Consider the following 12,464-nt stretch of genomic DNA (forward strand, 5'->3'; position numbering starts at 1 on the left):
CAGTTCTTAGTAGAAGTTTCCCCTGGGGTCAAGAAAGACATGGCTTTTTTTCATACAGAATAAGAAGTTTAATATAGTTTGTTTTGATGGCCTAGGAACTGTGCTCTCAGAACCACGAACTGGAGATGTGTCATGCCAGGGTGACTGGTGTTACACTGATGTAGACCTATAGTTCATACTGAAGTGCAGGACAGACAAAAGATCACAGGACAGAAATGTGGACAGATGGGTTGTCCCATAGTGGTAGCTAGACTCCGGGTTCCTGTGTTGACCCCACAGCTACGATAGGATTGCAGACGTGTGAGGTTTAGTAGAAAGCTGGTGATGCTCTGGGATAGCTGGGCAGGAGCACTTCCTGACGGGCAGTGGTGTCAGCTCTGAACCATGTTTGAAGTGGCCATGCACGCTGGCCAACAGAGGCTGTGCAGTCAGGAAGAGTGATCCATCCATGTTCCCCCATCTGAGGGGTGGACACCAGTCCCACTTCTCACTTCTGTATTGTGAGTTTGAACTCCACCTTCCCTTCATAGGGGTCATGGGGATTGTCGAAGGTCACGTGGTCTGCCAGGATCTTGCACACGATGAGGACTTGCGTGTCCTTGGGGACATTGAGGAGTTTTGCTGCCACCAGAGGGTTGCTGTAGTGGGGCTGGGGTGGAGCACAGGGGTGAGATGCCTGACAAAACCCCGACGTCGAGAAAAACAAGGCTAACTGAAGAAGGGAGGAGCTGGGCATAAAGGACTCCTCTGTGGGTCTATCCTGGGGTCAGTCTGTCTGGCCCAAGGGAGCCCTTGGGTCACAGGGTGGTTGGCTTCAGCCCACAGAGTGGCTAGGGGCACTGACTCGGGGCTCCGGAGGGCTAGCAGCATGGAGACAGGACCCACTTTGGAGGGATTCTCAGACACTAGAGGATGCAGGAGACCCTGCATGCTGAGGGAATCCGGCTGACTGATATCCATGGCTTTTGGGGGATGATTTTTAGGTGGATACAAGAAGCGTTCAGGACAGGCTAAGTCATGCCTTTCTTTAGTTCAGTTTCTTTCTTTGTTTCTCGTTTGTTTTTTCCCCAAGATAGACTCTCATGAAACCCCGATTGGCCCTGAACTTGCTACATAGCCAAGATGACCATGAGCGCCGGGCAGTGGTGGCACACTCCTGTAATCCCAGCACTCTGGGAGGCAGAGGCAGGCGGATTTCTGAGTTCGAGGCCAGCCTGGTCTACAGAGTGAGTTCCAGGACAGCCAGGGGTATACAGAGAAACCCTGTCTTGAAAAACCAAATCCAAAAGAAACCAACCCCCCCTCAAAAAAAAACCAACAAAAAAAAAGATGACCATGAGCATTGATGACCCTCCAGCCTCCACCAGCCAAGTGGATCACAGGTGGGCACACTGAACTTTGCTCTGCCTTTTTTTTTTTTTTTTTTTTTTTTTTTGAGACAGGTTTCTCTGTGTAGCCCTGGCTGCCCTGGACCAGGCTGGCCTCAAACTCAGAAATCCACCTGCCTCTGCCTCCCAAGTGCTTACAGGCATATGCCACCACTGCCGGCATGCCTTTCTTTTTTCTTTTTAATAGAAAACGGCCTTCCTGTTGGTAAGTGTGAGATAATTCAGCAAGCGCCCTGGGCACTGAAACGGACCTACCTGCGCTTTCCTGCCGTAGTAGGGGAAGTAGTGGAGGCTGAAGGTGCCATTGGGAGGGTAGTACTCGACCTGCAGGGGCTCGATGTCCTTCCGGGGCTTGTGGGGCTCATCCTGGGGAGAAGAGGCCACAGCTGAGTCTGATAGGCACTGGGGCCCATGTTCAGTTGTGTACAAGTCCACATGTGAGTTGTGTGTGTACTGTGTGGCACATGCTGGTACCGACACCAGTGATCACACAACACGTGTTTGCATGCTAGTGCAATAGGGTTAGCCTCGCATCCAGTCAGCTTCCATAGTCAGGGCTGAGAGCCTAGCAGGAACATAATTCCTCAAAATGCAAGCCTCAAGTACTCACCTGTCCTATCTTAGAGTCCTGGCTGAGCGGTGCAGCTGGGGACCCGTGTGTGCGTGTTAGCACCTGAGAGGGAAGCTCAGACAAGACTGAGACCTTGTCTGCCAAAGGCAGGTTCAGAGTCTCCAAGGTTTCTGGATTAAGTGTAAGCACATGTTCCTACGCAGACCTGCCCAATGAGGAACTTACTCTCAACAAGGAATAATGACCACTCAAATCTCAGGTTAGCTTGTGTGTGGCAAAATAATAATAATAATAATAATAATAATAATAACAACAGTATTAATAGTAAAGTGAAGCCCATGCCTGAAGCCCTCGGGACAGAGCTCTGGGGGACGGATGTCCCTGGATCAGCCGTGGACATGCCTTTGATGTTTCAGCTCAGCACTGAAAGCAAGCCTCGGAAACATTCAGTGAGGGCGAGGCTTAGTATTTGATATTGTACTTAGACATTTTGCAAGAGGTTTCTCTGAGATCCATGCTACCTACGTAGACATGCCAAACCCCATTAAACAACAATGCCGTTGGCGATCTGGAATATTTTTTGTAAATATGAAATGTAGACAATGTAGAAGCTGGACCACCCACACTAATGCCAGGCTTCCTGTGGCTGTAGCATCGTCCCTCTGTGTCGTCACTCCTGGCAACGGCTGAGGAGGTGTCAGTGGGCATGTTCCCAGGATTAGCTTGGATCCCATCTCCTGCCCTGCCCCGCCCGGTCCCTTGCCCCTCCCAGCTGTGCTCACCTGGAAGGCGCAGTCTACTCGGGGAGCCGTGTTGTTGCTGGGTAGGAACTTGACAATCTAGAAGAAAGGGTGCCATGTGCTCCTGAGGTGCAGGTGGACACTTCTCATGCTTCTGAGCCATTACCCCATGGTACCACAGTATAGGAGGCCAGCTGGCAGTGACAGAGCTGGGGTAGAGGGCCCTAGTCATGTCACCTCACCCGTGCCTGCCTTGGTGCCTTCCTGGCTGCAGAACAGGTCTACCTGCTCTCAGTGGGGTCCCCGCATTCTCACATCCCTTCCTAGACTTCTTGAGCCGCAGTTGTGTCTTTTGGGCTCTGCAAGGAGCTGCCTGTGGCAGATGTGTCAAGTGGGACATGGACCTGCGGAGCCCTGATCACAGCCCGCTTGCCAGGCAGCTGTGAGGAGACTTCCGAGTCGCAGGGCTTCATGGTGGGTTCAGTGCGTGCGTGTGTGTGTGTGTGTGTGTGTGTGTGTGTCTCGTGTGCGAGTGACTTTCTAAGGCCCTGTAAAGTGGAAGTAGGCAGGGAGGCCAGTTGGGCTTTCATCTGCCACTTGGTCTCTTCAACAGTGACCCTGAGCTGGGCGGTGGTGGCACACGCCTGTAATCCCAGCACTCTGGGAGGCAGAGGCAGGCGAATTTCTGAGTTTGAGGCCAGCCTGGTCTACAGAGTGAGTTCCAGGACAGCCAGAGCTACACAGAGAAACCCTGTCTCGAAAAAACCAAATCCAAAAAAAAAAAAAAAACCAACAGTGACCCTGAGCCCCTGTCGTCTGAGTGCCACGCAGCTCCACTGCTTACTATGTCTGTGTTCTTAGGACATTGTCAGGACTTCCTGATGCTTGGTTTCTGATACCACCAGGACCTCAGTGGTTCCTATAGGACTGACCCTGGAAGACTCCTGTTTCTGCTGCAGAAGGACATCATGTAAAATGCCTCCAGCTGCTCCGGTCTGAATCGACCACTCAAGGTCCCCGCTGGCTAAGGTCTCTCATTAGCTCTGCGCCTTATTTGCATAATATTTAAAGCTACAGGGATGACAAGATACTGCTGTCTGGGTAGAAAATTCTAGATTTGTATTTAAGAGCGGGACATGATGAGTGTGTGTGGAGTCAGGGTGGGTAGGTGCAGGGCCCAGCCCCCATGGTTGAGTGTGAGGAGGGGTCTCCAGTCTGGACCCTTGTAACTCACCCTGTTCATTTTAATGATGAAGCAGGGCTTTCCCTCCTCGAAGCCAAAGTTGGGGTCCACTAGGCCTGAGCAATTCTGTAGCATGTCTGCGGTGAACTTGCAGGAGAACTTGGTGTGGTTCGGAGCCTCAAAGCTCTCCTGGAAGAAGTACTTTTCCGATGTACAGTTGATGCTGTCCTGCTGGGACGCTGGGGTGTAGCCTGTAGAACACACGCCCTCTCAGCAGCCAGCCCCTCGCCCGCTGTCCATGGAGGAGGTCCCGAGTCCCCAGCAATTCTCTTAGGAGGCTGCGCCACATTTGTGGTCACTCACCTGCTAAGAAGCTGTGGAGGGTATGTGTGAGGCCAGCCCAGGAGCTGTTCTCAGAGACGTTGTAGGAAATCTGCAGCCCTCTTTCCCCGTACACGTCGGGTCTCAAGGTTACCCCTGCATGGAAAGAGTGCCTCCTTGATCAGTTTCGCCAAGTGCTCACTTACACCAAGGAGCCCTTGACTCTGGGGTTGCTTAGACTCACGCAAACACCACAGGCAGCTGCACCTGAGGTGGAGTCCTTGCCCTCCTAGGTGGGAGTATAAACACACCCTCTGTAGCTGGAGAAGCTTGGCAAGAACACTCTAAAGAAGGGCCCAAGGCCTCTGAGGACACGGGCCTGGGGCCCCTGACCTCTGCAGAATTCAGCCCAGTGGCATGGAGGCCTTTCCTGTGCCTGAGACTCTGGGTGCCCAGGCCCTGCAATAGTGGTGCTTGCTCTACATCGGGTGAGGGTCATGAGCAAGAATGGTGTAGTGGATGCTAACCTCTGGGGAGGGTTCCTAGCCTGCAGAATGGTGTAGTGGATGCTAACCTCTGGGGAGGGTTCCTAGCCTGCAGAATGGTGTAGTGGATGCTAACCTCTGGGGAGGGGTTCCTAGCCTGCAGAATGGTGTAGTGGATGCTAACCTCTGGGGAGGGGTTCCTAGCCTGCAGAATGGTGTAGTGGATGCTAACCTCTGGGAAGGGGTTCCTAGCCTGCAGAATGGTGTAGTGGATGCTAACCTCTGGGGAGGGGTTCCTAGCCTGCAGAATGGTGTAGTGGATGCTAAACTCTGGGGAGGGTTTCCTAGCCTGCAGGTGGGTCTCTAGGGAAAAGGCATCTGAACACACATCACACTTTTCACTTGGGAAACACATGTTGTGGCTCACATCTTTAATCCCAGCACTTGGGAGGCAGAGGCAGGTAGATCTTGGTTTGAGGCCAGCCTGATTTATAGAGTTTTGGGATACCCAGGGCTACATAGAGAGATTCTGCCTCAAAGGGAAAAATAAAAGGTTTTTCGTTTGGGGGCTGGGGAAATAGCTTAATGTTTAAGAGCACTGGCTGCTCTTCCAGAGGACCCTGGTTAGATTCCCAGCATCCACATGTCAACTCACAACCATCTGTAACTCAAGTTCCAGGGCATCTGATGTCCTCTCCTGGCCTCTGCAGGGACCAGGCACACATGTGGTGCACAGACAGACATGCAGGCGAAACACCCATGCACATAAAACGAAGAAACAAAAATGTAAAAGCAATTTTTTTCACTTGTGTGGCAAGAGGGCTTGGCAGGTAAAATGAGCTTGCCCCCTAAACCCGACAGTCTGAGCACAGTGCCTAGGACCACACAGTGGGAGGAGACACCCAGCCCTCAAGGGTCTTCTTCTCACTGTCCACACCTACAGACATACATGCGCACACACAGACGAACACTGTAAATAAATACTTTTAAAAACACTTCACTGATTGTTTAAATGCAAAAGCATTTGATGTGTAAAGAGTTATGTGTAAAAAGTGAGGAGAGATGTCAGCGAGTCACTGCAGTCCGCTGTACATCCATGGGTGGGGGTGAGGGTGGCGGTTGGGGGAGAGGGAGGGGGAGGGGGCCTGTCTCAGTTCTCCTAACAGACAGGATGTGAGGCTTGTGAGCTCACAGTTCACTCTGGCACACGAGTGGCAGGAGCCACCCTGGCCCTCCGGCTTCCCCTGGTGCTGGTGTTCACTCCCCTGAGTTCTCTTCACATCACACATTCTCTCCACAAACACCACGTGGCCCTTGGCGCGGAGCAAGCTGTGACCCGCCCATTCTGGACCTTCCTGTTGCTGGCCTGGTGTTTCTAGCCAGGGCTTTGCTGGTTTTATGGGTACTGTGAAAAGAGCAGCTGCACAGTGTGGGGCCTAAAGGGAGAGGACCTGTTTCCACGTTTCTCAGCCTCAGGTGCCTGAGCCTCAGCTCCTCTCGTTTCCATCCCAGGGACTAATGAGCTGGGGGGGGGAGGGCGTTTCCACCCTAGAACCTTCCCCTGAGAGCACCAGGCCTACTCCCTGCCAGAAACCTCTGTACCCTCCCAGATACTCGCCTGTGTGTAAAAGCATATAACATGAAGGCAAAGGCGTCTAGCCTCTGTGACCCTCCCCCGGAAGCCTCTCCTATTACACAAAACTAAAGCCGAAGTCAGACTTTGCAATTTGGGGTCATCATTCCTCTCAGGGATCTGTGGGGACCCCTGTGCCTGCTGTCTGCTGCCCCGAGAGCATTGCCGACCTCCCGGTGCTTACCTGGTGACTTTAACTGGTCCTGGTAGTCTGGGGTGTAGGGGTCAATGGTCTGCATCAGCACGTAGATGCACAAGGCGAAGAGCCCGGTCATGACCACGTAGAAACCCGCGTAGTACAGGCTGATCCACACTGGGAAGAGAGGTTTGGAGGGGCCACCTGAGCCCTGGCAATGCACACGGCGCGGAGCCACCGCTCTCTCCATCTCCAGCCCCGCGCACAGGTGGTGCCATGCAGGGCTCTCATGGTGCTGTGCCATCAGCACCTCTACCGAGTTCCAGAACTTTCTTACCCAAGCAGAATCCCTGGGCTCTTTGGCAGCCCCTTACCCTCATTCCCTAGCCCTGGAACTCACTGTTCCACTCCAGAACTACAGGGCACGTGCGTGGCCTTCCGTGGCTCCTGCCACTGCCTTTGCATGTTAGTGACAACTTGTGTCCTTGGAGCACTGATTGCCATAGCTATAGCCAGCGAGGCTGGATCCCAGAGTCTATCCGTCCGCACCCTGGGGTTCCTACTGTTCCTCCTATTACAGGGAGGCAAAGGCAGCTACTGACTAAGGAGACCCCCAGTCATGATCTGCTTGGGTAGGGCCGTGGCTAAGGATGTATCAGGTTGTGCTCTGAAGACTAGCAGGAGCTTGCCCCGGGTCCTACAGAGAAGAGGGACACTGGGCATGCTGGGCAGGTGCAGCTCCTGCAGCTCCCAACACTGTTGGCTTCAGACAGCAACAGAGGAGCCATGGTTAGCAGCAAGTGTTCCAACCTGGTTGTGAGCCGGGCTCCATGGGCTCCGGACTGAAGACTTCCCAGGTGACATTCCTTTCAAGTCTGATCAGCACTCCTCTGGGGCACAGCCTTGGGCTTGGAATACTGTGAAGTGCCCACCATCATGTTTTGATGATTGTTATCCATGCTAAGAAACATTCTAAGAAATATGCTGGCAGAAAAAGCCTTCTGTGCTGTCCTTTGGCTTCCTGGGGAGATCTCTAAGAACATGGCGCTCCTTCCCAATGCATGACGTGGTGTGGCTTTCTCTCAGCAAGTCATTCCCCCCAAGTTACTAACGAGCAGGCCTAAGTCGGTGGGGATGAGAGGCAGTGGGGAGGTCGCAGGCTAGGGGCCAACTGTGGGACTGACAAGGCCTCCCTGGAGGCCCAGTGCAGCACTGGCTTGTCTCAGAACCGTGGTTCCGTGGAGACCCTAGACTCTTCTTGGGTTTGGCTGTTATAGCGTCCGATTGCCTGGCCCTGGGCTCATAGACCCACTTAGCTTTGTGGTCTACAGGGGTGAATACTCACGCATGTTCAGAAGGCGACATTTCCCACCTGTGGCTCTGGGCCAGCTCATCTACCCTCCTGGGACCTGAGCTCAGATCCTCACAGGAACCTTGGCTTTGTATCCTCCCTCCCAGGCCCCACTTTGCCACCATCAAAATTGATTCCTCATGTGAGCAATGCCGTAGGAACCCTGCAGCCGAGAGTCACTGTTGGCAAGAGTTCCATGTTATACAGAGAAAGGGTGTGGCCTAGGTGACAGGGTGTGCCCCAAATCCCTGAGACTTATGCTGTTCTCAGTCTATGGTCTCTGCCCCCTACTTCCTCTGTACGTGCCTCTTCCCCTAAGAGTAATTTGACTTCTGTCATTTCACTGTCAGTATGCTTTATTTCTGAGACTGTCATTGCCAGACACGAGTACATGCCTTCTAATTGGGCTGTGAAACCATTCCCGGAAGTTCTGAGTTACAGTCATCAAGGAGGCTTGGCAGTTACATGGCCTTCCATACAAGGTTCCCAAGAGGATAGTTGGCAACCCCCCCCCATGCCCATCATCTGCCTCAGGGCCCCCTCTGCTGTCCTCCTTCAGGTGACCCACTTCCTGGGATGGTCCGGGTACCAGCCCTGCTTCTGTGTTTCCCACTGGTGTATTGTGTCTTCCCTGTTTCTTCTCCACCAAGGAACTGATTGTATTTTCCAAAGTCACCAGGGACCCAGGGGTGCTCTCTGCCCTAGGCGGTCTCAGGGGCTTGAGGAGAGTGTACCAAATCTTCTTCTGCACAAACAGTGTATGTTTTCCATGTAGCAGTATGTCTGAGCTAAGCTGAAGCTACCTGAATCGTTCCTGAGATGAGTCACCAGGTCCTACCCTCTGTGAGCCTCTCATCTCCGTTCCCAAGCCCCCTGAGATGGGTCTGCGAGGGTCAGCCAAAATGGCCTTTAACTTGTGCACAGACCTGGAGGACCTGGGACTGTAGACCCCTATGGCTGCCCTGGGACCTGCCTTCTGAGGAGTAAGCTGGCACACACCTTGTGCTTGGATTCTCCAGTGGGGTCACCCTGCAAAACCCTCACTGAGCTGCTCTGTGCTGTGACTCCCGCACTGTGGGTCCTGGCGAACTTGAAAGATAATTTACTCTCTGGTTTCAGGAGTACTTCACATGTGTGGAAGGCTTACTCGAACAGGTGCACGGCCTCCTGTGAGTGAGGACTTTTCGGCTCCTACGTGGCCCCAGGTCACCACAGGGTAGGCATAAGAAAGGAACTCTGTGGATATACCTGCTTAGCCTACCTGCTCCATACTTAAGAACCATAGTTACACAGGGCTATTTTCAGATACAGCTTGGAAATCAGGGAAATCTCCAAACATGCATGGCATGTTAGGGTCATGGCAAGTCTCACCATAGGATAAGATCACTGAAATAAATCCCTGCCTCCCAAATGACCCGAACAAGAAACTACCATCACTTTGTATAACTTAAAAAAGTATTTCAGAAGCAGCTTTAAGATGCCATTTCCAAATTATGGCTGAAGTTGGGGCCAGTCTCAGACCTGTGTGGCACTTGTTCTGGAATCTCAGCCTCCAGGCTGCCTGGGGACCCTGGCTTCCTCCTGAGAGGTGAGGCGTGGCCTGTAGAGTGTTTTCAGGTATACCAGCAGGGCCTGGGTCCTACTGGCTGCTAGCCCCCTGCCTCACCCCATGCCCCCTTCACATGGCCCACACCTACCCCACCGGGCTGGGGTGCGGCCCAGCATCTGCCCAGTGTCCGGGTTCCAGCAGTAGTGCCGGAATTCGGCCATGCGTTGGCTGCATGACTTCTTCTCCTGCAGGGCGGCCATGTCCTCTCCTGCTGGCCTCGACTGGGCCCAGGAAGCGTCCTCTGAGGCTTATAGTCTCCTCTGTGTGAGGCCAAAGGTATCAGAGCCAGCTATCAATTCCCCACTATCGCCTCTACAAACATAAGGGAGGGTTGGGGCTTTCTTGCTATCTGCCCTCCACTGTCCCAGAAGTCAGTTGGTCCTTGGGATGCCCTTGGCTGACAACTTAATCTACCCTGATGGCAGCTGAAGGGAAATGTTTCTGATATGAACAGCCTTCTGGGTTGTGCCTCACCTTCCCTTCAGGAGGGAAAACACACATTGGCAGGTTCTAGGTCAAATGCCACAGAACTGAGACTTGCCACCTCTCCACTCAGGTTCCTGGGACCTTGAACTGCTTCCTCTAGACTCCCTTCCCCCTCAAGATGGTGGAGAAGGTGCTTGATGTGTGCCTACAACTACCTGGCATGGCCCCACAGCCCTGTCCTCAACATCGTCCTGTGGATGGCGGTGGTGGGCAGAGTCACAGAGGGATCGGCTAGAAACACCAGTGAAGGACAGGGGTGAACATGGGCAGAGGTGCTGTCAGGGAGGGAGCCTGTCTTCTAGTCTCTGCCGTGAGGATAATGCTTTCCATGCTGGCCATGGGACTGGGGTGCCTTTAGGATTCCTTATGTCTGCAGAGTGGCTCCCACTCACGGGATCAGAACACGGAGGTGTTCTGTCTCAGCTTCTCACTGATGAGGGTCTGATGCTGGAGCTACAGGGAGGAGCCCCTGTGTTGCTCATATCCTGGTGGGCTGTGCTGACAGTTGGAGGCACAGGGTCCAACTCAGGGTATAAGTGGATAACACAGGGCCACAAATCCTGGGCCCTGCCCCCACCTGCCCCCTATACGTGTCCCCCTGCCACTGCCCTGTCCTCCAGATGGGAAGAGCTCCACGCATTCTCTGAATGTGTGAGCACCTTGAGCTGAGAGCAGCATCTCCTGGCCAGGCGGCTCTCCTGGAAGGGGAGGAGACACCACGGAGGAGGCATGTTCTCTGCGCCTTTTCAAATGTACCTAAGATGAAGCCTGCCCCTCGTGAACCACCAGTAGCTCATTGATTGTCACTTCTACATAGGCTCTCCATGGGACCAAAGTGGCTTCTTTCAGAAGAAGAAACCCAAATAACCATGTAGCCTTTATTCTGCACTCCCCACCCAATAGGACTTAGTTGTCTGCACACAGGTGCTCTAAAATTCAAACAGACTTACATTATTTTAGCCTGGATGCTTGTAACTTCTCAGGGAACCAGTCCTGCACATCCTCTTAGGATGTTAGGATTTTAAAAGGAAGTGAATGATAGTGGGTGAGATCTAGCTGTTCTCAGCCAGTGGGTCTGGGGCCTGTATGTAGGGACCCAATGGTGTTTGTTAATCTGAAGCTCATATGTATATGTATGTGTATGTGTATGTGTATGTGTATGTTTGCATGCCAATGTGTGTATACACACACACACACATATATATGTGTGTGTATATATATATATATACACACACACACACATATATATATATATATGAGAGATTGAGAGAGACCATTTTAGATGAACCTGGATCTAGATATTCAGGGCCTGGAAATTGTCCGCAGGCCCGGAGTCAGCTGTATGGGCACTGAAATCGCCTGGGTGGCTAGAGCTAGCATGTGCGTGCATACCCAAGGCTGGCGACTGGCAGACAGGAGCATGAAGGCATCTGAGAGTCAGCCGCCATTGTCCTGGACGTTAGTGAGCCTGGACGTTCTCTCCCACATGTGAACGGAATGCTGAGTTAGTATTGAGCTTTTAAAGCTCCATTTTCCTAACTCCACCCCCGAGTTTCTGGAAGCGTGAGCACGGCCTGGACCACACAGGGATTGTCACCGTGAGCTGACCATGAATCTGTGGGAGGAGGGCTGAGGCCTTGGTAGAGGGCCGTTTCCCTACAGTGTGCTCTGAGAACACAGAACTGCGTGTCCCACCAAACAGACCCAGAGGAACGAACTCTAGACTTTTACCCTGCCTGGAAGTTGTAAAACTCCCCTGTCCTCCACACATGGTTTTAGAGGCCTGAATAAAATTTCACAATGATTTTATAGTGTTGAAAGAGGGAGATGAAGGCATGCCTTGGTGGTTAAGAGCTCTTGCTGCTCTTACAAGGACCTGGGTTCGGTTCCCAGCACCCACATGGCAGCTCACAACCATCTGTAACTTTAGTTCCCAGGGCTCCAATTCTCTCTCCCAACCTTCATGGGCACATGTAGTGTGCACTTACATACATGTATATGAGTAGTGCACTTATATACATGTATATAAGTAGTGCACTTACATGCAGGCAAAACACTCATACACATAAGAGAAAATTAAATCTTTTTAAAATGCTGAAAGGAAAGAATCCCACCCCTAGAAAAATATTTAGGGGTAAAGGGGAAGTCTAGACATCGTCAAATGAAGGAGAAGCTAGAGAAGGCACAGCCAGCAGAGCCGTCCTGAGAGGACGCCCAGGGGCTCAGTAGCCACGCCGCTGGGGCTGGGAGGCAGTCGGGACGGCTCTGGTCACGCAGGCCGGGAGCAGGGATCCTGAGAACAACTCAAGCTGTGCTCTGCCCTGAGCCGTAAGCAGTGGGACATTTGCTCTCCAGATTCCTCATTCAGCCCAGCTATGGTTCTGTACGAGGCTGCGTTCTCATCCTTGGCAGTATGAGAGAACAGGAAGATTTTAGGGCAGGTCTGGACTCTTCTCAAATGGAAGGTTGGAAGAACTTCTTTGAGGCCAACTTCCAATGTCAGCTTCAGACCCATGGGAAACAAATGGAGAGTGGGACAAAGATCATGGATGACTGTGAAG

At 52.6% G+C, this 12,464-nt stretch overlaps 1 protein-coding gene across 1 annotated transcript; it reads right to left on the reverse strand.

Annotated features, from left to right (window-relative positions):
- Nucleotides 1-263: 263 nt before the first annotated feature.
- Nucleotides 264-9,617, reverse strand: Atp4b (ATPase H+/K+ transporting subunit beta). The gene is made up of 7 exons (XM_052162236.1): nucleotides 9,506-9,617; nucleotides 6,506-6,634; nucleotides 4,246-4,359; nucleotides 3,934-4,133; nucleotides 2,742-2,798; nucleotides 1,644-1,754; nucleotides 264-649 (listed from the first exon to the last, which is right to left on the reverse strand). The coding sequence occupies exons 1-7, from the start codon at nucleotides 9,615-9,617 to the stop codon at nucleotides 488-490; spliced, it is 885 nt and encodes a 294-aa protein (XP_052018196.1). The 3' UTR covers nucleotides 264-487.
- Between the last annotated feature and the right edge of the window lie 2,847 nt (nucleotides 9,618-12,464).

This window comes from Apodemus sylvaticus, chromosome 18, assembly GCF_947179515.1.
Source record: "Apodemus sylvaticus chromosome 18, mApoSyl1.1, whole genome shotgun sequence".
Lineage (NCBI taxonomy): Eukaryota > Metazoa > Chordata > Mammalia > Rodentia > Muridae > Apodemus > Apodemus sylvaticus.